This window comes from Bos taurus, chromosome 19 (genome assembly GCF_002263795.3).
Source record: "Bos taurus isolate L1 Dominette 01449 registration number 42190680 breed Hereford chromosome 19, ARS-UCD2.0, whole genome shotgun sequence".
Classification (NCBI taxonomy): domain Eukaryota; kingdom Metazoa; phylum Chordata; class Mammalia; order Artiodactyla; family Bovidae; genus Bos; species Bos taurus.
The window spans coordinates 5,018,360-5,040,048 of NC_037346.1; the positions used below are offsets into that span (position 1 = coordinate 5,018,360).

General features: G+C 43.9%; 1 protein-coding gene across 3 annotated transcripts in view; it reads left to right on the forward strand.

Annotated features, from left to right (window-relative positions):
* Nucleotides 1–2,895: 2,895 nt before the first annotated feature.
* Nucleotides 2,896–21,689, forward strand: part of TOM1L1 (target of myb1 like 1 membrane trafficking protein) — a 61,833-nt gene continuing 43,039 nt past the window's right edge. Inside the window, exons 1-7 of one of the 3 annotated variants that reach the window (XM_059877967.1) lie at nucleotides 2,896–2,996; nucleotides 5,363–5,447; nucleotides 9,190–9,268; nucleotides 18,025–18,174; nucleotides 18,985–19,110; nucleotides 20,099–20,191; nucleotides 21,295–21,411. In XM_059877967.1, coding sequence (XP_059733950.1) covers nucleotides 2,939–2,996; nucleotides 5,363–5,447; nucleotides 9,190–9,268; nucleotides 18,025–18,174; nucleotides 18,985–19,110; nucleotides 20,099–20,191; nucleotides 21,295–21,411 — 708 coding nt within the window. In that variant the 5' untranslated portion in view covers nucleotides 2,896–2,938. 3 annotated transcript variants of the gene reach the window in all.

The window sequence follows — 21,689 nt, forward strand, 5'->3', positions numbered from 1 at the left end:
CCCCTTCTCCTCCTGCCCCCAATCCCTCCCAGCATCAGAGTCTTTTCCAATGTGTCAACTCTTGGCATGAGGTGGCCAAAGTACTGGAGCTTCAGCTTTAGCATCATTCCTTCCAAAGAAATCCCAGGGCTGATCTCCTTCAGAATGGACTGGTTGGATCTCCTTGCAGTCCAAGGGACTCTCAAGAGTCTTCTCCAACACCACAGTTCAAAAGCATCAATTCTTCAGCACTCAGCCTTCTTCACAGTCCAACTCTCACATCCATACGTGACCACTGGAAAAACCATAGCCTTGACTAGACGGACCTTTGTTGGCAAAGTACTGTCTCTGCTTTTGAATATGTTATCTAGGTTGGTCATAACTTTCCTTCCAGGGAGTAAGCGTCTTTTAATTTCATGGCTGCAGTCACCATCTGTAGTGATTTTGGAGCCCCCCAAAATAAAGTCTGACACTGTTTCCACTGTTTCCCCATCTATTTCCCATGAAGTGATGGGACTGGATGCCATGATCTTCATTTTCTGAATGTTGAGCTTAAAGCCAACCTTTTCACTCTCCACTTTCACTTTCATCAAGAGGCTTTTTAGTTCCTCTTCACTTTCTGCCATAAGGGTGGTGTCATCTGCATATCTGAGGCTATTGATATTTCTCCTGGCTATCTTGATTCCAGCTTGTGCTTCTTCCAGTCCAGCGTTTCTCATGATGTACTCTGATATAAATTAAATAAGCAGGGTGACAATATACAGCCTTGATGTACTCCTTTTCCTATTTGGAACCAGTCTGTTGTTCCATGTCCAGTTCTAACACTTGCTTCCTGATCTGCATATAGGTTTCTCAAGAGGCAGGTCTGGTGGTCTGGTATTCCCATCTCTTTCAGAATTTTCCAGAGTTTATTGTGATCCACACAGTCAAAGGCTTTGGCATAGTCAATAAAGCAGAAATAGATGTTTTTCTGGAACTCTCTTGCTTTTTCCATGATCCAGCAGATATTGGCAATTTGATCTCTGGTTCCTTTGCCTTTTCTAAAACCAGCTTGAACATCTGGAAGTTCACGGTTCACGTGTTGCTGAAGCCTGGCTTGGAGAATTTTGAGCATTACTTTACTAGCATGTGAGATGAGTGCGATTGTGCGGTAGTTTGAACATTCTTTGGCATTGCCTTTCTTTGGGATTGTAATGAAAACTGACCTTTCCCAGTCCTGTGGCCACTGCTGAGTTTTCCAAATTTGCTGGCATATTGAGGGCAGCACTTTCACAGCATCATCTTTCAGGATTTGAAATAGCTCAACTGGAATTCCATCACCTCCACTAGCTTTGTTCATAGTGATGCTTTCTAAGGTCCACTAGACTTCACATTCCTGGATGTCTGGCTCTAGGTCAGTGATCACATCATCGTGATTATCTGGGGAAATTAAAAAAAAAAAAATCTCTTGCATGAGAAGTAGCAGTTATGTTAAAAATCTGCTTGTTGATTCCTTCCTTGTTCTCATGCCCTGATGGAAGGCTATGACATCAACAGCAGCCTAACCTGAAACTGACTTTCTCTTTAAGGTTGCTTGATTGTAGGGTTCAGAGAGTGAAATGCTTTGTACACTGTATAATATGAAAGAGATTAGGTTGGTGATGTCACAAGAGGTTTTCAACAGTGTCAGCAGAAGCTGTAGTGATGACTAAGGAACTGATAAGTAGCACCATATAAAGGAGTTCCCCTGGATATGCATGTGGAGAGTATTAATCACAGGTAGGAGATATTTACAACAAAAATGTTTCACTCTAGATTTTAGAATCCCAAGTATTAGCTTGCAAGGGTCAAGTAAAATCAGAAATAAATTAGAGCAAAACACCCAAGTGAGTTAGCCCCTTGGTGCACATTGGGATTGGTTTTGATTTATGTGCTTACATATGTGACTAGGAACATAAGGCAGATCTCCTCACCATTTCCAGGACCAAAGAAGGGTTCGTAGAGCTGGGCCCAAGCGGACCGCAGGAAGTGAGACCTGGAAGTGCAGGGAGCCCATGTGGTGCTAACTGCCATCACCTTGGAGACACTCAGCCTCCAGCAGGCCCTGGAGTCACGGAAGACTGTCGGGGTAGCCAATCAGATGTTCATCGAATGCCCCAGAAGAGGGAAAGGGCAACCGGGAAGCGGTTGAAGAGCTCAAGCTCGGATTTACATTCCAAAGCAGTTCTACGGCCGAACAGTCTGCTTAGGCAGAAGGAATGCCCTTTCCTTTCCTCAGTTCGCGGGAGGACGGTTCCCAGGAGCCCGGAGCTCGCTCGGCGGCGCCACGCGGTCCCTCAGGAAACTGGGGCGAGACGACGGCCAGTGCCTGGTTTGAAGCCAGTCCGCCCTCCTGACCCTCACCTGCAGCCTAAGGGCGAGGGACACGCCTTCGCTCCCGGATCTCGGGGCCGGGTCAAGAAGCAGGGCGGGGTAAATATTTCCAGGCGCTCGATTCCCTCAGTGGCTAAACATTTGTTCTGTGGGTGCCAGACGCTGACCTGGGCGGGTTACGTGGCTAATGTTCACCGTGGCCTGTGTAACTCCGCGTTTCCTTCTCTACAAGGGGGCGCAGGAGGCGCCGAGAAGGGCAGCGCCCTGCCCCGAGAGCAACAGGATCCGCGCTCGGCCCCAGCGGCGGCCCCCGGGCCTTGAAGCCTGTCCCCGGGGCGCGGCACGTGCGCGCGCGGCCGACCCCTCCGGGGGACCCCCCCCCGCCCCGCCCCCACCAGGACCCCGCCCCCTCGAGGACCCCGCCCCGCCCCCTCCGCGCCCTCGCCCACGCCTCCGCCCCTCCAGAGACCCCGCTCCGCCCCCCTCCCTGGACCCCGCCCCCTGGGGACCCCGCCCCGCTCGGCGCCCCGCAGCAGCCGAGGGAGGAGCCGGGGCCGTGCGGGAGGAGTCGCGGGCGGCGGAGGCCGGGCGCGCTCGCAGCACGGCCATGGCGTTCGGCAGGAGTCACCGGGACCCGTACGCGAACTCCCTGGGCCAGCTGATAGGTAAGGGGGGCTCCGCGCCCCGACTCCGTTCCCCGCCGCACGGAACCGCGTGGGTCCCGGCTCGAGGAGCTCCCCGCTTCCCCGCAACTTTCCCGGGCCCGCGCCCGCCGGTGCGGCGATACCCCTGTTGCGACCCGTCTCTCTCGAAGCCCGGCTCCGCACTGTTCCCCAGCGCCTTCCAGCGCGGTGGGCGTGGGAGCGGACAGGTGGCCCGGGGGTCGGGGGCGGCGGGCCTGGCCCTCCGCGGGGGTGCCGCCCTCTGGGGCAGGGCGAGCCTCTCCGAGAGCGAGCCAAGTGTTGTGCCCGCTCTGCGAGGGGAAGGTTCCAGGAGGGTGAGTGCAGTGACCTCGCCGGCACAGGCAGGTGTCCAGACGCGTGCTCGCGGATTCCAGGCCGTTACAGCCCGAGCTTCTTTTTCGAGAGAAACAAAGAGAAGGGACGTGCTGAGCACAGGAGCGAAGGGAGGGGAGCCAGGCTCTCTCTCGGGGACACCAGAGGCCTCTGCGGGCCACCGAGGGCCACGCAGGTGTCTCCCCGACTCCTTTGGCTCTCCGGTGGGCGCGCCCCCGTCGACGTACGCGGAAGCCGGAGCCCGGCCTGGGGTTGCTCACAGACGCTGCTCCGTGCCTCCCTCGGGAATCGTGTGTAACACCCGTGCCCGGAGGTGCCAAGCAGAGCGTGATCATGTCGGCGAACTTGGTGGGACGAGGAAATCAGGAGACTCAAATTTGGACAGTTTATCCTGCAGCTTAGTTTACTGCTCTTTTAAAAGTACACGCCACTCAACCTGAAGCTTGGTTCCCACAACTTTATGAGATAGTGAGTGTAACTTCCATTGAGGAGGAAATGCTTTCCAAACTGTTGCTGGCTTTTTCTCTGTCGGGTGTTAAAATAAGCTCTGACCAGAAATGGAGTCGGACTGCATCTTCATAATCTGATTTATTCTTTGGTGGTTTGCACGTTTACTGACTGCCAGCTGTATGCCTGGACCTGAAGCAGGCACAGGCAAGACCTGGTCTCAGACATCAAAGTATGGGGAAGATGCACACTTATATGGGGAAGTGATTATAGTACAGTACCTTTGCAAAGGAAGAGAAATGTAAAACACCCAAAACTTATGAAAAGGGAGAACTTTGCCATGGCTTTTGAAGGATGAGTAGGAGATTTCTAGGAAGATGGGAAGGTGGGAGGAAGGAGCATGGAATGGGGAGCAAAGAAACTGGCTGAAAGAACCTTGTGACTAAACACAAGTTTGGTAAGCTTTGTCCATTTTGAATGCCAAATGCAGATAGTGCTTCTCCTAGGTGGGGAGCAGGATTGGCTTTGGAGTTCCGCCAGCCAAACCTTTATCCTCTTTTTAATCCTTTTAATTAATTTTTGCTCCTTTCCCTGTTGGTCCTCATGTTTTCACGCTCAGGAATATTCTCCTTTCCTTTTAGGAAAGATGTTAAGATCACTCAGGTTGAGTGTTCTATGATCCTCTTTGTAGGTGGCATTCTGTATTCTTAAGGAGGCTGTCTGGACAGGGAAAAACTATTTGATTGTCTACTGATGAGGTTCCAGGTACAGGAGCCTTCAAGTTATGTCTGGTGCAGCGCTGGTTAATACAGGTGCTGGCAAGTACACAGGCAGTTTCAGTAGATCTCTCTTTTTCTCAACACCACTCGGCCAAGGAGAATACGTGACTTAAAAAAGCAAACAAAAACAACCTAGATTTGATGCTAGTTCTACCTTGTACTGGCTGTGTAGCCTGGGGTAATTTCCTTAACCTTCTTGAACTTCTGTGTCATCATCTCTGACAGTGGGTTAAATGAAATTGCATAAAATACTTAGCAGTATGCCTTCTCTGAAAGACAGGCAGGCAGATGGAGATTTAGGTGGGCTGTTCTGGCCCTGAAGCCTTTATTAATAGGTCATTTATTACTGTGGCAACAGCAGCACTCTGAACCTGGATCTTGACTGATTCTTGAATTACTGGGAATTGTGCGAAGAAAAAAAAAAAAAACTGTCTGTCTTTTGGTGATGTAAACTTAATGGTGCTTGCTAGGGAACCCCAGGCAGATTGTTTCTAGAAAACCAGACATGTTTGGGGCTTCTCTGGTGCTTTAGACAGTAAAGAATCTGCCTGCAATGCAGGACACCCAGGTTCAATCCCTGGGTTGGGAAGATCCCTTGGAGAAAGGAATGGCAGCCCACTCCAGTATTGTTGCCTGGAGAATTGCACGAACAGAGGAGCCTGGCAGGCTATAGTCCATGGGGTCACAAACAGTCGGACGTGACTGAGTGTCTGATGAACACTTTTACTTTTTTTTGAGACATGTTTTATTCTGTTATAGCTCAAACTCAACATTACTTTTTCTTTGCAGAAAAGGCTACATTTGCTGGAGTGCAGACGGAAGACTGGGGTCAGTTCATGCACATCTGTGACATAATTAACACCACCCAGGATGGGTGAGTTCAGAGTGTGGTTCATGTGTTTGTCTCGTAAGAAGCATCAGAACTATAGTGTGTTTTCTCCTGCAAACTTGAGTTTTCTCTTGCAGATTTTGGTTTTCTTGTTGAAATAGTGTTTCCATCACCTTTTAAGCACCCACTGCCTTTTGAAGACATGTCAGGTTGAAATATTAGGATAGCTGTTTTTTCCAGCATGTGGAATATCTGAGAATCCATTATAATTCTTCTCTTTGCCTTTTCCTTAATAATTTCAAATTTTGTCTCTGTGAGGCTCAAATCCCTTATTCTTTAAGGAGAGGGGGAGATATTGTTTCCTTCATTAGGAATTCTTCTTGCTCTGATTGCCAATATTTTATGTTATTGTAATTGAAAAATATTATGAAGAAGCTAGTGGACTCCTGGTGGTGAACTGTCTCTGAGCAGTTGTCATTATCAACCAGAAAATAATCTAGCAGTTGTTTTCCTCTGCCTGTCACAAGACAAGTTTTTTCTTCTGAATGCCAACTCATCCATGTTTACACTCAGTTCTTAAACAATATGGTATCTTTTGTTACACTTCTTAAACTTTAAGAAGTCGAAATTTAAAAAACTAAATCATTAAGGCTATTTTGTGACTTAGTCTGAATTATAACTTGTTGTAAGGGATACAGTTCTCTTGATTTTCCTGCACATTTGAAGTAATCATGAACAGCTAACGAGATTATCTTAGTTTATGTTGATGAATGCAGAGTTCCAAATAACAGGAAGGCGACATAAGAAAGACTTCCTCAGTGATCAATGCAAAGAAATAGAGGAAAACAATAGAATGTGAAAGACTGGAGATCTCTTCAAGAAAATTAGAGATAAAAAGGGAACTTTTCATGCAAAGATGGGTACAATAAAGGACAGAAATGGTATGGACTTAACAGAAGCAGAAGAGGTGGCAAGAATACACAGAAGAACTATGCAAAAAAATCTTCATGACCCAGATAATCACAATGGTGTAGTCATTCACCTAGAGCCAGATATCCTGGAATGTGAAGTCAAGTGGGACTTAGGAAGCATCACTATGAATAAAACTAGTAGAGGGGATAGCATTCCAGTTGAGCTGTTTCAAATCCTAAAATATGATGCTCTGAAAGTGCTGTACTCAGTATGCCAGCAAATTTGGAAAACTCAGCAATGGCCACAGGACTGGAAAAGGTCAGTTTTCATTCCAATCCCAAAGAAAGGCAATGCCAAAGAATGTTCGAACTACCACACAATTGCACTCATCTCACACAATAGCAAAGTATTGCTCAAAATTCTCCAAGCCAGGCTTCAGCAATACATGAATAGTGAACTTCCAGATTTTCAAGCTGTATTTTGAAAAGGCATAGGAACCAGAGATAAAATTACCAACATCCCCTGGATCATGGAAAAAGCAAGAGAGTTCCAGAAAAACATCTACTTCTGCTTTATTGACTATGCCAAAGCCTTTGACTGTGTGGCTCACAACAAACTGTGGAAAATTCTTAAAGAAATGGGAATACCAGACCATCTGACCTGCCTCTTGGGAAACCTGTATGCAGGTCAGGAAGCAACAGTTAGAACTGGACATGGAACAACAGACTGGTTCCAAATAGGAAAAGGAGTACGTCAAGGCTGTATATTGTCACCCTGCTTATTTAACTTATATGTAGAGTACATCATGTGAAATGCCAGGCTAGATGAAGCACAAGCTGGAATCAAGATTGCCGGGAGAAATATCAATAACCTCAGATATGCAGATGACACCACCTTTGTGACAGAAGACAAGAGGCAGAAAGAGCCTCTTGATGAAAGTGAAAGAGGAGAGTGAAAAAGTTGGCTTAAAACTTAGCATTCAGAAAACTAACATTCTATTTAAAACTAAAACTTAACATTCATGGCATCTGATCCCATCACTTCATGGCAAATAGATGGGGAAACAGTGGAAACAGTGGCAGACTTTATTTTTTTGGGCTCCAGAATCACTGCAGATGGTGTCCATAGCCATGAAATTAAAAGTCGCTTGTTCCTTGGAAGAAAAGCTATGACCAACCTCGACAGCATATGGACGTGAATTTGAGTAAACTCCAGGAGTTAGTGATGGAAAGGGAAGCCTGGCATGCTGCGGTCCATGGGGTCACAAAGAATCGGACACAACTGAGTGACTGAACAGAACTGATGCTGATGAAGAAAACATTACACTTAATTGTTGACTCTATCAGTGGAAAGTGCTTAAAGTACTAACTAGTACTTTTAAGTATTTATAATGGTTTCTCTATAATCTTATTTCCCGCATTTGGTTCTTCTGAACCTTTTCTTCACTTATAATACTGACTTCTTCCTTGATAGTGCAAAAAGGGGATCTCAGTGTAAAATTGTTTTACTTATTTTTTTTTCCTTTTTAATTTATATTTATTTATTTAGCCACATCAGGCCTTAGTTGTGGCATGTGGGATCTAGTCCTCTGACCGGGAATCAAACCTGGGCCCCTGCTTTGGGAGCTCACAGTCTTAGCCACTGGACTACCAGGGAATTCCCCAATTTTTTTCTTTTAAAACAGTATCTTTATTCTTTTAAGCTTTTCCAAGAGTTTAATCTTAGATTTTATATATGATCTTTTAGAAATATATCTATTATAAGAGTTACAATTGTAAATATATGTAATGTTATATAATTATATTATCATGAAATAGAAATTCTACCCATGCAAACATAACAAAATTAGAAGGTAATATGCAAAAAGGATTTGTATCTTTTTTAACTTTTGAAGTGTAATTGGCATACAACACTGTATAAGTTTAAAATGTACAGCAAATGACTTGACTTACATATATTACAAAACAATTTCCACAATAAGTTAGCATCACAGTTACACCTCATAAAATTACAAAGACAATTTTTTCCCTTTTGATGAGAACTTTTAGTGTCTACTGTCTTAATAGCTGTCAAATATATCATATAGCAGAATTAACTACAGTCATCATGCTGTACATTACATCCACATTACTTACTTGAAACTGGTCATCTTGAAGCGAATTTGGACTGTCTACTTATACATGGTTCTTCCTTTTGTAACATAAAATTGTAGCATCAATTAGTCCTAGTTAGTCCTAACTCCTCCTCCTATATCCCACTGCCTGTAGGGTGCTTGGGGCTTTCCAAGTGGTGCTAGTGGTAAAGAATTTGCCTGCCAGTGCAGGAGACGCAAGAGATGAGGGTTTGACCCCTGCCTGAGTCAGGAAGATCCCCTAGAGGAGGAAATGGCACCCCACTCCAGTATTCTTGCGTAAATAATCCCATGGACAGAAGAGCCTGGAAGGCTACAGTCCATGGGGTCTCAAAGAGTTGGACACAACTTAGCAACTCAACAAAAACAACAATAGGGTGTGTAGGAAATACTAATAATAAACATAGGTCACATTTTCAGAAATTCATTTCAGGTAAGGTGGTTCTGTGCATTGACATAGAGAGGGTTGTGGGTGTGAATGCATTTCACATGCAGTGCTTTCTAGGCAGTGATCATCTGAATACGTTACTTGGTTTTCACAAGGAGGTAGTTGGTACTGTCTGCCTAGATATATGAGGAAACGGGTGTAACAAGTGCAGTCATCTGCTCAGTGTCACACAGCAGAACTAAGACCCTGGGTGTCTCCTCAGCCGTTCCTCTTTTCACGCTGCAGAGTGCTTTTCAGTGATGGACTTGCTTTCCACAGGGCCTGCATTGATGATTTTACTGTGTTTATTGTTGTAGGCCAAAAGATGCAGTAAAAGCTTTGAAGAAAAGGATTTCCAAAAACTATAATCATAAAGAAATCCAACTCACCTTGTCAGTAAGTACTTTAATGTTAAATTGAGATTAAGATTGCCTAAGTTATAGTCACATTTCTAATTTTGTGTCTAAAGGATACAAATACTCTGAGATAATAGGTGAGCAAAAAATATGTACAGTATGGATTAAAATGATTCATTTACTGAGAATTACAGAATCAAGGGAGTTTGGTTAATTGTAAGAGCATTTAATTTGGTGGAAAATGAGTGTTCCTGGAAAATCATATTTTCCTGGTTAGGAGATAAGAACTGGTAATGAACAACTTGGAGGAACTGAGCTGATCAAGAAGTCTGTGTATGTGTTACACGTGGGGAGAACTGAAGCTTGAAAAACGCCCCCCTCTTAGCTCCCTGCCTTGCTTGCGCATCTCTGGAATTCTGAGGTGCTGGCAGCTGTCTAGGGTCCAGCCAACTTCTGCTGCCTGATGTAATTTGAATTAAGTTCTTTGTTGATAGAAACAATTCTGTGCACCGTGTTTCTTGATATGGGTGTAGACATTTATTTGATATGTTCCCGTTTTCCCCCAACTTTGGCTGTGTGACCCCTGCAGTTGCTGGATGAGTTGCCAGTTTCACGTCGGTACATTTTGTAGACCCTGCCTGCTGCCTGAGCTGTGTGCTTTCTGGTGTCTTCTGAGTGCCTTTGCTGATCTCCTTCTGGCCCCACGCCACACTGGGCTGTGGCGCTCCTCTGCCAGCATCAGACTGCCCTTAGGAGGGTTGGGCATGGTTATCTAGAGGGCTGTGGAGCAGAGCTGAGCTTTGCCCCCCCTTTTCTAGCTTCAAGGGGAAAAGAACTTAGCACCTCTTGCTTACTTGGAGAAGAAATGAAGTCTTAATGATCCTGTCACTGAAGAAACCCTACAAGTTAGAAGTTTTAGAGGAATCGTCTCCTCCACCTTTTTGGACCTCTCCCCTCTCCTTCACCATGGTCACCTCCTCAGGAAGGTCATGGAGTGGAGGGAACCAGAGAGAGGAGTAAGGTGCTCCAGGGGAAATAGGAGAACAGTGGGTTGGTGATGGAAAATCACCTTTGCCTGGTACTTTACCTGGTAGCTCAGCTGGTAAAGAATCTGCCTGCAATGCAGGAAATGCTGGTTTGATTTCCAGGTCAGAAAGATCTGCTGGAGAATGGATAGGCTACCCACTCCAGTCTTCTTGGGCTTCCCTGGTGGCTCAGCTGGTAAAGAATCCACCAGCAATGCAGGAGACCTGGGTTCAATCCCTTTGTTGGGAAGATCCCCTGGATAAGGGAAAGGCTACCCCCTCTAGGATTCTGGCCTGGAGAATTCCATGGACTGAGGAGCCTGGCAGCCTGTGGTCCATTGGGTCACAAAGAGTTGGACACAACTGAGCGACATTCACTTTCACTTTGGCTGATGCTCTCAACAACCCTGTGAAGAAGTTGTATTATTGATTCCACTTCTCAGATGAAGAAACTGATACTTGGTGAGATTAAGTGATGTTTTTTTTTTTTTTCCCCTCCAACTTTTAAGTAGCATAGGCAAGATTTCAGTGCAGGTCTCAGATTCTAAATTCCATGCCCTGGCCCCACACCACCTTGCTTCCCTGAACAAATCATGCCCCTTGAAAGAACAGTCACTGTGTTTCATTTGTGTCTTCAACTTCTTTGTGGTGGAAGATTTTGGGTATTAGGTGTTGACTGACTGAGTGTCCTTCAGCCCCCATCCCCTTCTCCTAGCATCCAGGAAGGACTCAGGGAGTGATTGTGATTTGGGGTAGAAAGGTATACAGCTGTGCCCTGAAATGGAGGACGTCCCAGGGCTGCTGAAGGTTAGGAGAATTGACTGAGGAACCTAAGGGCAGAAGATGAATTTACGCCATTTTCCGAATTTCAGCATGCGGTGTTTCACCTTCTGACAGCTGTGGATTCTGTATGATACCTTTGTCTCTCTGTTACAGCCAGCTTACCTGACCTTTCGGTGGTGGCTTTCTGTCCCTGGTCCATCACTTCCTCCATCCAGCTTCCTTCCCTCGGGACGAATCAGGACTCTCCCCTGAGGAAGCTGAGCTGTTCCCGAGTGTTGTGTCTTATATCCCATCTCTCTGTGAGTCCCCACACTTTCTCTCCTGCAGGTCATCTGATCACTCAGGCCTTGCTCACAGGAAGGCTGTTCCCTGTTCCATCTCTGGTAACTGTTTCATTCTCCCCTCCTGATTTCCATACCAGCACGTGACAGCAAGTGAGTCTAAGACCTGTGCCAAAGTAAAGGTGAGAGTCACAGGTTAGGAGCCAGAATAGCTCCTCATTGTTAGGGGCAGAGTTCATTAAGGTTCCTGCTTCTTGGACTTCTTTGAATTGGTCTTTGATTCTTGATAGCTTCATGCAGCTTTCCCTGAGTTCTTTATTTAATGGCCCAGGCACCTCACCTCAGACTACTCACTGCACTGGAGTGGTGTGTTTAATTTTTTAGAACAGACTTTAATATAAACGTAAGCAGAGATCCAACCAGTTCATTCTGAAGGAGATCAGCCCTGGTATTTCTTTGGAAAGAATGATGCTAAAGCTGAAACTCTAGTACTTTGGCCACCTCATGCAAAGAGTTGACACATTGGAAAAGACTCTGATGCTGAGAAGGATTGGGGGCAGAAGGAAAAGGGGATGACAGAGGATGAGATGGCTGGATGGATATCACTGACTCGATGGACATGAGTCTGAGTGAACTCCGGGAGTTGGTGATGGACAGGGAGGCCTGGGGTGCTGCGATTTATGGGGTCGCAAAGAGTCGGACACAACTGAGTGACTGAACTGAACTTAACTGAATTATGAGAGAAATTAGTCACAGAAACAAATATCCAGTGTCTGTCAAAGGCAGTTATTTGTTTACCAATAAACTCTTTAACAGTGGATCCTCATATATTACATTTCCATTTTATCATGGTTAAGTGATGAGAGCCTGTCAAAGTCGATTATAAATGTCCTTGTATTATCTGTCATTTAGGTTCTCCATGGACTTGTTAGCCTTGATTAGCCTTTGCTGGGATCTGACTAGACTCTGATTTCCTACTATCAGTTGGTGGTGCGGTTTTGTCAAGAAGCCTGTTGTTTTCTCTTATTTTAAAAACCATTTAGTTATGAGGCTTTATAACTCTTTCTATCAAGAGATCGGAATACCAGACCACTTGCCTGCCTCCGGAGAAATCTGTATACAGGTCAAGAAGCAACAGTTAGAACTGGACATGAAACAACAGACTGGTTCCAAATAGGGAAAGGAGCACGTCAAGGATGTATATTGTCACCCTGCTTATTTAACTTATATGCAGAGTACATCATTCAAAATGCCGGGCTGGATGAAGCACAAGCTGGAATCAAGATTGCAGGGAGAAATATCGATAACCTCAGATACGCAGATGACATTACCCTTTTGGCAGAAAGCAAAGAGGAACTAAAGAGCTTCTTGATGAAAGTGAAAGAGGAGAGTGAAAAAGCTGGCTTGAAACTCAACATTCAAAAAATGAAGATCATGGCATCCAGTTCCATCACTCCATGGCAAATAAATGGGGAAACCGTGGAAACAGTGAGAGACTTTATTTTCTTGGGCTCCAAAATCACTGCAGATGGTGACTGCACCCATGAATTTAAAAGATGTTTGCTCTTTGGAAGGAAAGCTATGACCAACTTAGACAGCATATTAAAAAGCAGAGACATTACTTTGCCAGCAAAGGTCTGTCTAGTCAAGGCTATGGTTTTTCCAGTAGTCATGTATGGATGTGAGAGTTGGACTATGAAGAAAGCTGAGCGCTGAAGAATTGATGTTTTTGAACTGTGGTCTTGGAGAAGACTCTTGAGAGTCCCTTGGACTGCAAGGAGATCCAACCAGTCAATCCTAAAGGAGATCAGTCCTGAATATTCATTGGACGGACTGATGCTGAAGCCGAAATTCCAATACTTTGGCCACCTGATGCAAAGAACTAACTCATTTGTAAAGACCCTGATGCTGGGAAATATTGAGGGCAGGAAGAGAAGGGGATGACAGAGGATGAGATGGTTAGATGGCATCACTGACTCAATGGACATGGGTTTGGGTGGACTCCGGGAGTTGGTGATGGACAGGGAGGCCTGGCGTGCTGCGGTTGATAGGGTCGCAAAGAGTCGGACATGACTGAGCAACTGAACTGATAACTCTTTTTTTTTGTATACATATATCCCCTCCCTTTTGAAACTCCTTCCCATCTCCCTCCCCATCCCATCCCTCTAGGTTGATACAGAGCCCCTGTTTGAGTTTCCTGAGCCATACAGCAAATTCCCATTGGCTATCTGTTTTACATATGGTAATGTAAGTTTCCATGTTACTCTTTCCATACATCTCACCCTCTCCCCATATCCGTAAGTCTATTCTCTATGTTTCTCCGTTGCTGCCCTGTAAATAAATTCTTCAGTACCATTTTTCTAGATTCCATATGTATGTGTTGCTGCTAAGTCACTTCAGTCGTGTCTGACTCTGTGCGACCCCATAGATGGCAGGCCACCAGGCTCCCCTGTCCCTGGGATTCTCCAGGCAAGAACACTGGAGTGGGTTGCCATTTCCTTCTCCAATGCGTGAAAGTGAAGTTGCTCAGTCGTGCCCGACTCTTAGTGACCCCATGGACTGCAGCCTACCAGGCTCCTCCGTCCATGGGATTTTCCAGGCAAGAGTACTGGAGTGGGGTGCCATTGCCTTCTCCGATGTATGTGTTAGAATATGGTATTTATCTTTCTCTTTCTGACTCACTTCAGTCTGTATAATAGGTATTAGGTTCATCCACCTCATTAGAGCAGACTCAAATGTGTTCCTTTTTATGGCTGAGTAATATTCCATTGTATATATGTACCACAACTTCTTTATCCATTCGTCAATGGATATCTAGAGTCTAGTCTTTACTTGAATGAGTCAGTTATGATAAGTCTCAGCAAGATACTATTATTGTGAAGAGGAAAGTGGTTGAATAGGTTCCTGGGAATCAATTAGTTGAAGCACCCCCTAGGTGGTGAGTTATGGGGACTTCAGAATTAGTGTAAAATGTCTTTATTCCTCTAGAAACTTACAAAGTAAGCTCATCCCCTAAAGCGGCCTTAGCTTAGTTTGTTTTTCAGCTCTGGATGACCCTGGAGCCTGGGTTACTATGTTTCATTTAGAAATTTACCATGAGAAATAAAACTACCATGGAGCTTTTTTTCCCTAACATTTTTGAAAGGAATACTTATCTTGGCTCATCAATATTTTCTTTCTTGATGGGAAATTATCTGTGTGAGCAGACAATCACAGTACTTACATTTATTAAGGTCCTGCTATGTGTCAGGCTCTTCATATGCATCATTTTCCACTTAAGCCTTACAGCAGGTCTCTGGAAGAAGGTAGGCTCATTTTGCAGTTGATGATCCTGAGTCTTAGTCACGATAAGTGATTTGCCCAGCCACGTGCAAAGGGACAGCTGTGAAGCCTCAGATCAGCATACTCTGCAGTCTCTCAGTTGTTGCCTCCTCCTGGGTTCCCTTCTCCACCTCAGATTATGGTTTCTTGGTTCATAGGTTATGTGTGCTCAGTTGCTTAGTCGTGTCCAGCCCTTTGCAGCTCCATGGACTGCAGCCCACCAGGCTCCTCTCTCCATGGAGTTTTCCAGGCAAGAATACTGGACTGGGTTGCCATTTCCTCCTCTAGGGTAATCTTCCCAACCCAGGAATCGAACCCACATCTCTTGCATCTCCTGCATCTCTTGCACTGGCAGGTGAATTCTTTACCACTGTGCCACCTGGTTGAATCCAGCCTCCCAGTTGAATCCCACCTGGGTAGCTCCATGTTCATAGGTTATATGAACACATAAATTGCACCAAAGCACAATTCCAAAATGTGTAGAAACAAGGTATTTGATTTTTCCAATTCACCACTCTAAGTTTTATTGTTTAGCTAAGTGGGCTGGGGTGTGAGAGGTACCGTGACATGAAGGAAGAGGTGATAGCATAGAAGTAAGTGGTCCTGACACTCTAGATTCCAGTGGGAAAGCACAAAGGGCATGGTTTATGATCTCCAGATGTTAACATTCTCAGCGTTTCATATTGACTCTTTGATTTTTATAGGTAACCTCCTGGGAATGTTGCCCATTAACATAAAATCTTGATACTCCAACAGTAAAAAGTGGTTTGTGGAATATTTAGCATTTCTTTTACTGTTATGGAAGATGAGACTTGGAGGCAAAGTATTTTGCCTAAGACTGCTTAACTGGTCACGTGAAGTATTTCTATAAATTCCCATTGAACTAGAGGCGCTTTTCCTCATCATAATAGTGTATCAAGCAAAAAGCCATTTGTTATTCAACTTGTCTTTCTCGAAACAACTTGTATTAAAATAGATTCATCTTAATATGTTTTGGATTCTGATTTTATTTTCCTTTGGTTAAAGATTCTCCCTGTGTTTCACATGCTGCATGTGCTCAGCTTCTGTATTTCATGGTTGCTTTTTTAGCAGCGATGCCCTTATAACTATAGCTTTCATATCTTCTTCTATTTCTATTGCCATTAAAGTGACACAGTACAGAGCATGGTATAAAATCAATTTTCAGGACTCCTTTTCTACAGAGATTATACCTATCCTGGTCATATTATGGTCTTTATGACCTCTGAGAAGGTGGAAGCATGGACACTAGAGATTTCATTGTGTTTTTAGATCACTTTCAGAAATCTGCTACCAGCTCATTCTTTCTTAGCCTGTCTTCTGTTCATGTTGCTGTATTGAAAATCTTTTTTTCAAGATGATTGATGACTCCACTAATCAACAAACCTACCTGAGTTTTTCTCACTCCATATACCTAACTGTTTGACACTCCATCGTCCTGAAAATCCTGCCCACTTTTGACTTTATGAGCATTATGTTCTGTTTATTTTATGCCTCAGTTTCCGTTGGTTGCTCTTGGCCTGCCTTTCTCCATCCTCCTTCCAGCCTCCCAGTTGAATCCCACCGTGCCTCCTCCTCTCTGCTCATGCGAGGCAGCCCCAGGTACTCCCTGTGGGCTTAAGTCTCTCCTGAACTGTATCTGTGCATGTACAGCTCTCAGCCAGAAATCTCCACTTGAATGTCTCTGTCCTTTTGTCTTAGTCATCTTGAGCAGCCTAACAAGGTACCGTCGATGGGGTGGCTTAAGCAATAGACTTTTCTATTTCTTCCAGTCTATGAGGATCTGAAGTCCAAGGTCAGGGTGCTGGCAGGTCCAGTGTCTGAGGAGGGCCCGCCCTCTGGCTTGTCAATGGCTGTCTTCTCGTTGTATCGTCATGTGGCCAAGGAGAGATCTCTCTTATCCCTCTTTTCTAAGAAAGGCGGGAGAAGAAGGAGACGACAGAGGACTAGATGGTTGGATGGCATCACCGACTCAATGGACATGAATTTGAGCAAACTCTGGGAGATTGTGAAGGACAGGGAGGCCTGGTGTGCTGCAGTCCATGGGGTCGCAGAGTCGGACATGACTTAGCAACTGAACAACAACAATCTCGTTTATGAAGACTCCAGCCTCATGACCTAATTTCCTCCAAATACCATCATGTTAGGGATTAAGAGGTTCACCATAGGAATTTGGGAGGGACACAGACATTCAGTCTGCATCACTTATAAACTCAAAATATGTAAGTTTCAACACATCATTTTGACCTTAGGCCAGTCATACTATCCCATCCACTTCCAAATTTCCATCCAAAGTGCTATCAATCTCATGCAGAGTAACAGTCATTTAACTTTCAGCCTTTCCCTGTCAACAAATACCTAGTTATTGGAAGTCCTTCCTTCATAATTCTCATGTCTTCCCCTTTCTTACACCCTCATCATCCTAGTTTAAGACAGTTTAAGCCTGTCTGCATCAGGCTCTATTAGGGGGTCCTTGCTGGATCTCTCCATCATTTCAGGGTCTTTGCCCTCCAGTTGCTTTGGTAGGGTGCTGCACCAACCTTCTCGCAAGTTCAGGACGGAGGTGTGATGGTGACAAACTAAGGACCCTCCAGTGGCTTCCTGGTGCCTTCTCAATAATGTCCATTCTTTACATTGCCACACAGCTCTCTGCACAGTCTGGATGATGCCCCTCCAGACTTATCCATCCAGTTCCCCAGGCTCTCCAGTTTGCCGATATAAAGAAGCCTCTACAAACCAGAAAACTTGTTTTCCTTCTCACAGCTCATACACTTCATCACCTGTACATAAATTTTTTTACGATTTACCTGCCTAGACTATTGCTTTATATGCATTTATCCTTTTCTTGACCATTTTTCAAAGGCCAGCTTAGGACCACCTTTTTCCAAAAGTCTTAAACACCTGGCCCTAAATGGTCACATCTGCCTGTAAAGGTCTGTAGCTGGAGTAACCATGTAAGTTTTCATCCAGGCAAGGACATTTTTGGAAGTGAAAGGAGATGATGTCCTTAATAAAGCTGGGGCAATAGGAATTCAGCAGGACTTTGCTGGAAACACTAGGACAAATGTCCCCTTGTCTAGAGCCAGCATGCTTTGTTTGCACCTCGCACTGGCCCTTGACATTACCACCTCACATTGTTATGAGTTCTCATAATTGTGTCCTGGCTCCCCAACAAGATTGTCTGTTTGCTAAGCAATTGCATTATGCCTTAAATTTCCTCACATTCCCAGAACTGAACATTTTGCCATATATTTTAGTAGATAACCAAATTTTGTTTGTGCTGGTGGAAATCATCACTTAGCAATTTTTATCTTATATTTTGGAGGTGGTTTTGCCAAAGAGATAAAATGTTTGATTTTTCTCTTCAGCTTATTGACATGTGCATGCAGAACTGTGGTCCGAGTTTCCAGTCTCTGATTGTGAAGAAGGAATTTGTTAAAGATAGTCTAGTTAAGCTGCTGAATCCCAGATACACATTGCCAATAGACATTCAGAATAGAATTTTGAATTTCATTAAGGTAAGTCTGTTATATACCTGATGGGATAGTGAATGTCTAAGAAGCTTAATTTCCTAACTCCCAGTTGGCTCAGTGATCCTTTATAAGCCTGAGATTGAGCTTCAAAGTGTTTTTATTATTCTGTTTTCCATGTAATAATTTCTTGGCATTGGACTCTGGCCTTTTTCTGAAGAATTTATAGCCTTTTCCATACTTGTCTCTCAGTTTCTGTTTTATCTGGGTCAGACAGAAGAGATAGTGATGTATACATTTATTTTGCAGATATGGAAACTATCTTCTCTGGTCAGTAACTCACTGCCTGCAGAGTTATTTGGCAAAAGATCTACAGATGCTGTTTTAGAGTCTATTAATTTTAGATTTAGTACGGCAAAAAACAATCAATAGTATCTATTGTAGAGTTTCACTAAATTGTTGAGGCATGGCAGTCTGATGATTAAAAATATTTTACATTATTCTAATCTCTAAAAATGGACGTTTTGGACTTTGCTGGTGGTCCAGTGGTTAAGATAATGTGCTTCCAGCATCTGCACTGCCGAGGGCACGGCTTCAGTCCCTGGTTAGGGAGCTAGGATCCCAGATACCACCTGCTGTGTGACACAGCCAAAAACAAGTAACCGCTTCCCCCCCCCCCCCAAAAAAAAAAAAACAACTGCAAAAACTGTACATTTTGTGTATGGCATTCAAAAGTAGCTTTCTCTTTCTGAGGAAGCTTCGTAATTGTCAGTCTCTGATTTTTTGGTGGTCACTTTCAGAATTGTGTTTTGTTTCGCTGCTCTTTGCTCTCTGAAACTTTCCGTCTCTTGAATTCAGACATGGTCGCAGGGTTTCCCAGGAGGCGTGGATGTCAGTGAAGTGAAAGATGTGTACCTGGACCTCCTTAAGAAAGGGGTTCAGTTCCCTTCATCAGATGCAGAGACTGAAACAGCCAGACAAGAGGTAGGAGGCCCTTTTTTGACCTGTGTAGAGAAAGACAGTGAAGGGCTTGGGTCTTTTTTCATTGAAAGGAACGACTCTAGCTCCACCTAGCTTAAGCCAAAAGATGAATCTGTGATTTCATAGAATAACCAGGCCACAAGAAGGCTGGTGTTAACTGGATCTTTGGAACACCAGAGAACCAAGATTCAAATGCCTCGTTACTTGTCTGCTCCCCTTTGACAATCAGCTCGTTCTCTCCTCGCAGACCAGTTTTCTCTATGTGGTAGATAACACGCCAGGCCTGCTATGCATGTGCCTGCTAAGTCACTTCCGTTTGACTCTGCGCAGGGCTCCCCGGGTGGCGCTAATGGTAGACAACATAGCTCCCACATTTTCATGTTGCAGCCTTAGCTTTTTCAGATTCAAAGCTTATAATTGCAGAGGAAGGACTCATTGAATCAACATGGGTCAGTTTTCCATTTCTGCACAAGTTAAGTGAGGCCTTACAAGAATGTGATGGCTTCATATAGAAATCGTTTAGGTAGAGCAGAGTAGGGGCAGTTTTCAAAAGAAAAGATTGGTGCTAGACTGGCAAGGGTCTGTTAGTAGTCATGTAATAAATTTGTTTATTAATACGGTGCCCATAGAAGAGTCTCTTTATGTTCACATGTATTTACTCTCAAGTCTGTAAATAACTTTTCAGGTTTTGAACTTATAACACTTTGAGAGACTGACTATAAGTCAACTCTTGGCTTCCTGTAATGTAATGTAAAAACATAACATAAACACAGTAGTTCTTTCCGTAATGTAAAAATAGTAGTTCTTCCCTTCTGTAGATTGGTGAGTCCTGCCTTGGTAGAAAAAGCAATTCATGTGTATACCAAAGTCTGACCTTTGTGAAGGCTTTGTCCTGAGGGCTAACTCTCCCTAGTGAGTGAGTCATCTGAATGGAAAAATGGGCTTGCAGTGGCCAAGTTAATTCAAATAATAATATTTCCATTTTTCATAGATGTCCCTGAATCCACCACCGTCTGTTCCTTCTGCACCAGCTCTTCCTTCTATAGTTCCCAAGATCTCCACTATTACATTGGTCCCAGAACAGGTAACAATAGCAATGATTGTATTTATTCATGACTTTTTTTGCAGTTTGTTTATTCTTAGCAATGTTATCATAAGGTGGAGGTATCTTTTAGCCTCATTTTACAGAGAAGGGGACTGAAGTGTATGTGTATGATGGTTCAGCTCTAAGTGGAATTAATCCTATGAATTCTGCCTGATTCTGAAAGCCTGAGCTTTAACAATTGTGCTTGTCTAGTGGCTTATGTGGCTTTGTGGAGGCTTGGCTGTACCTGGAGTTTATATAAGCAGCTGATCCTGTTGCCCCTGATAAGACTGCCCATATGCCATTTCAGACAGCTCAGTGAATGGTAGTCTTATTACTGATATTAATTGTGCCAATCAAATTACATTTACTGCTTTGTCTGTTATCTGTTTATCAAAGGTTTAGACAAGCAATTATTAAATGAAGCTCATTTCTATCCTGCTATAAGGGAACTATCATTTAAGACTTTGTAGGGACTTCCCTGGCGGTCCAGTGGTTAAAAATCTGCCTTCCAATGCAGGGGACGCAGGTTCCACCCCTGCTTGGAGAACTGAGATCACACCTGCCGCAGGACAACTAAGCCCGTACACCACAAGAAGCCCCAGTGTGGCCAAAGTTTAAAAAAAAAAAGATCTTGTATTATTATTATTTGGTATTATGTAGTAGTCCATGTGATTAATTCCTCTTGGAATTTAATCCAGGAAGGAAAAAAAAAAAACTGTTTCTCTTTTGATTCTTCCTTCTTTAATACAATGGGACTATAAAACATTCATTTTTTTTTCCCTCCCCCATTGGTTTCCCGGAAATCCAGACTCACATTTGCAATTTTGTCCAGGTTCCTGGTATGATCATCTTCTCTTTTCTCCATCTTGGTTCTAATCTGACTTTTCCCTTCATCAACTTTCCTAGAGCATGTTTTTAAATGTAATGCAAGAGCTCTCAAGACTTTTTAAAAGGTGACAGATTATACACCTGTAAAATAATTATATGTACATTTATATAAATTTGAAAGTACTCAATTTTACAGAAGCGTTTTCTCTGCAAGCAGGAAGCAGAGTTGTTCTCTATGTCTCACTTCCTGGTTATTGTGTTGCCGTCTACAGATTGGAAAACTACACAGTGAATTGGATATGGTGAAAATGAATGTGAGAGTGATGTCTGCCATACTGATGGAGAATATTCCTGGCTCTGAGAACCATGAAGACATAGAGCTTCTGCAGGTGTAGTATGATTTCAGGGACGGTCGGTAGCAGTGTCTCTTATTCTCTAAACTTTGAGCCTGTGAGATGGAAGACACCCTCACATTGACTAGTCCATCCCCCCACGTCTTTCCTTGATTTTTTAAACTTAACAGGAAGATGCATGGATGACTTTTATCAGAAATGCAGTAGTAAGTTTGATGTGGTATTTATCCTCTTGCAATAAATAATTTAACATCATTAATCATCGATAGCCTTGCCATATACAATTTCAGTTAGTCTGTAATTGTTTTAAATGT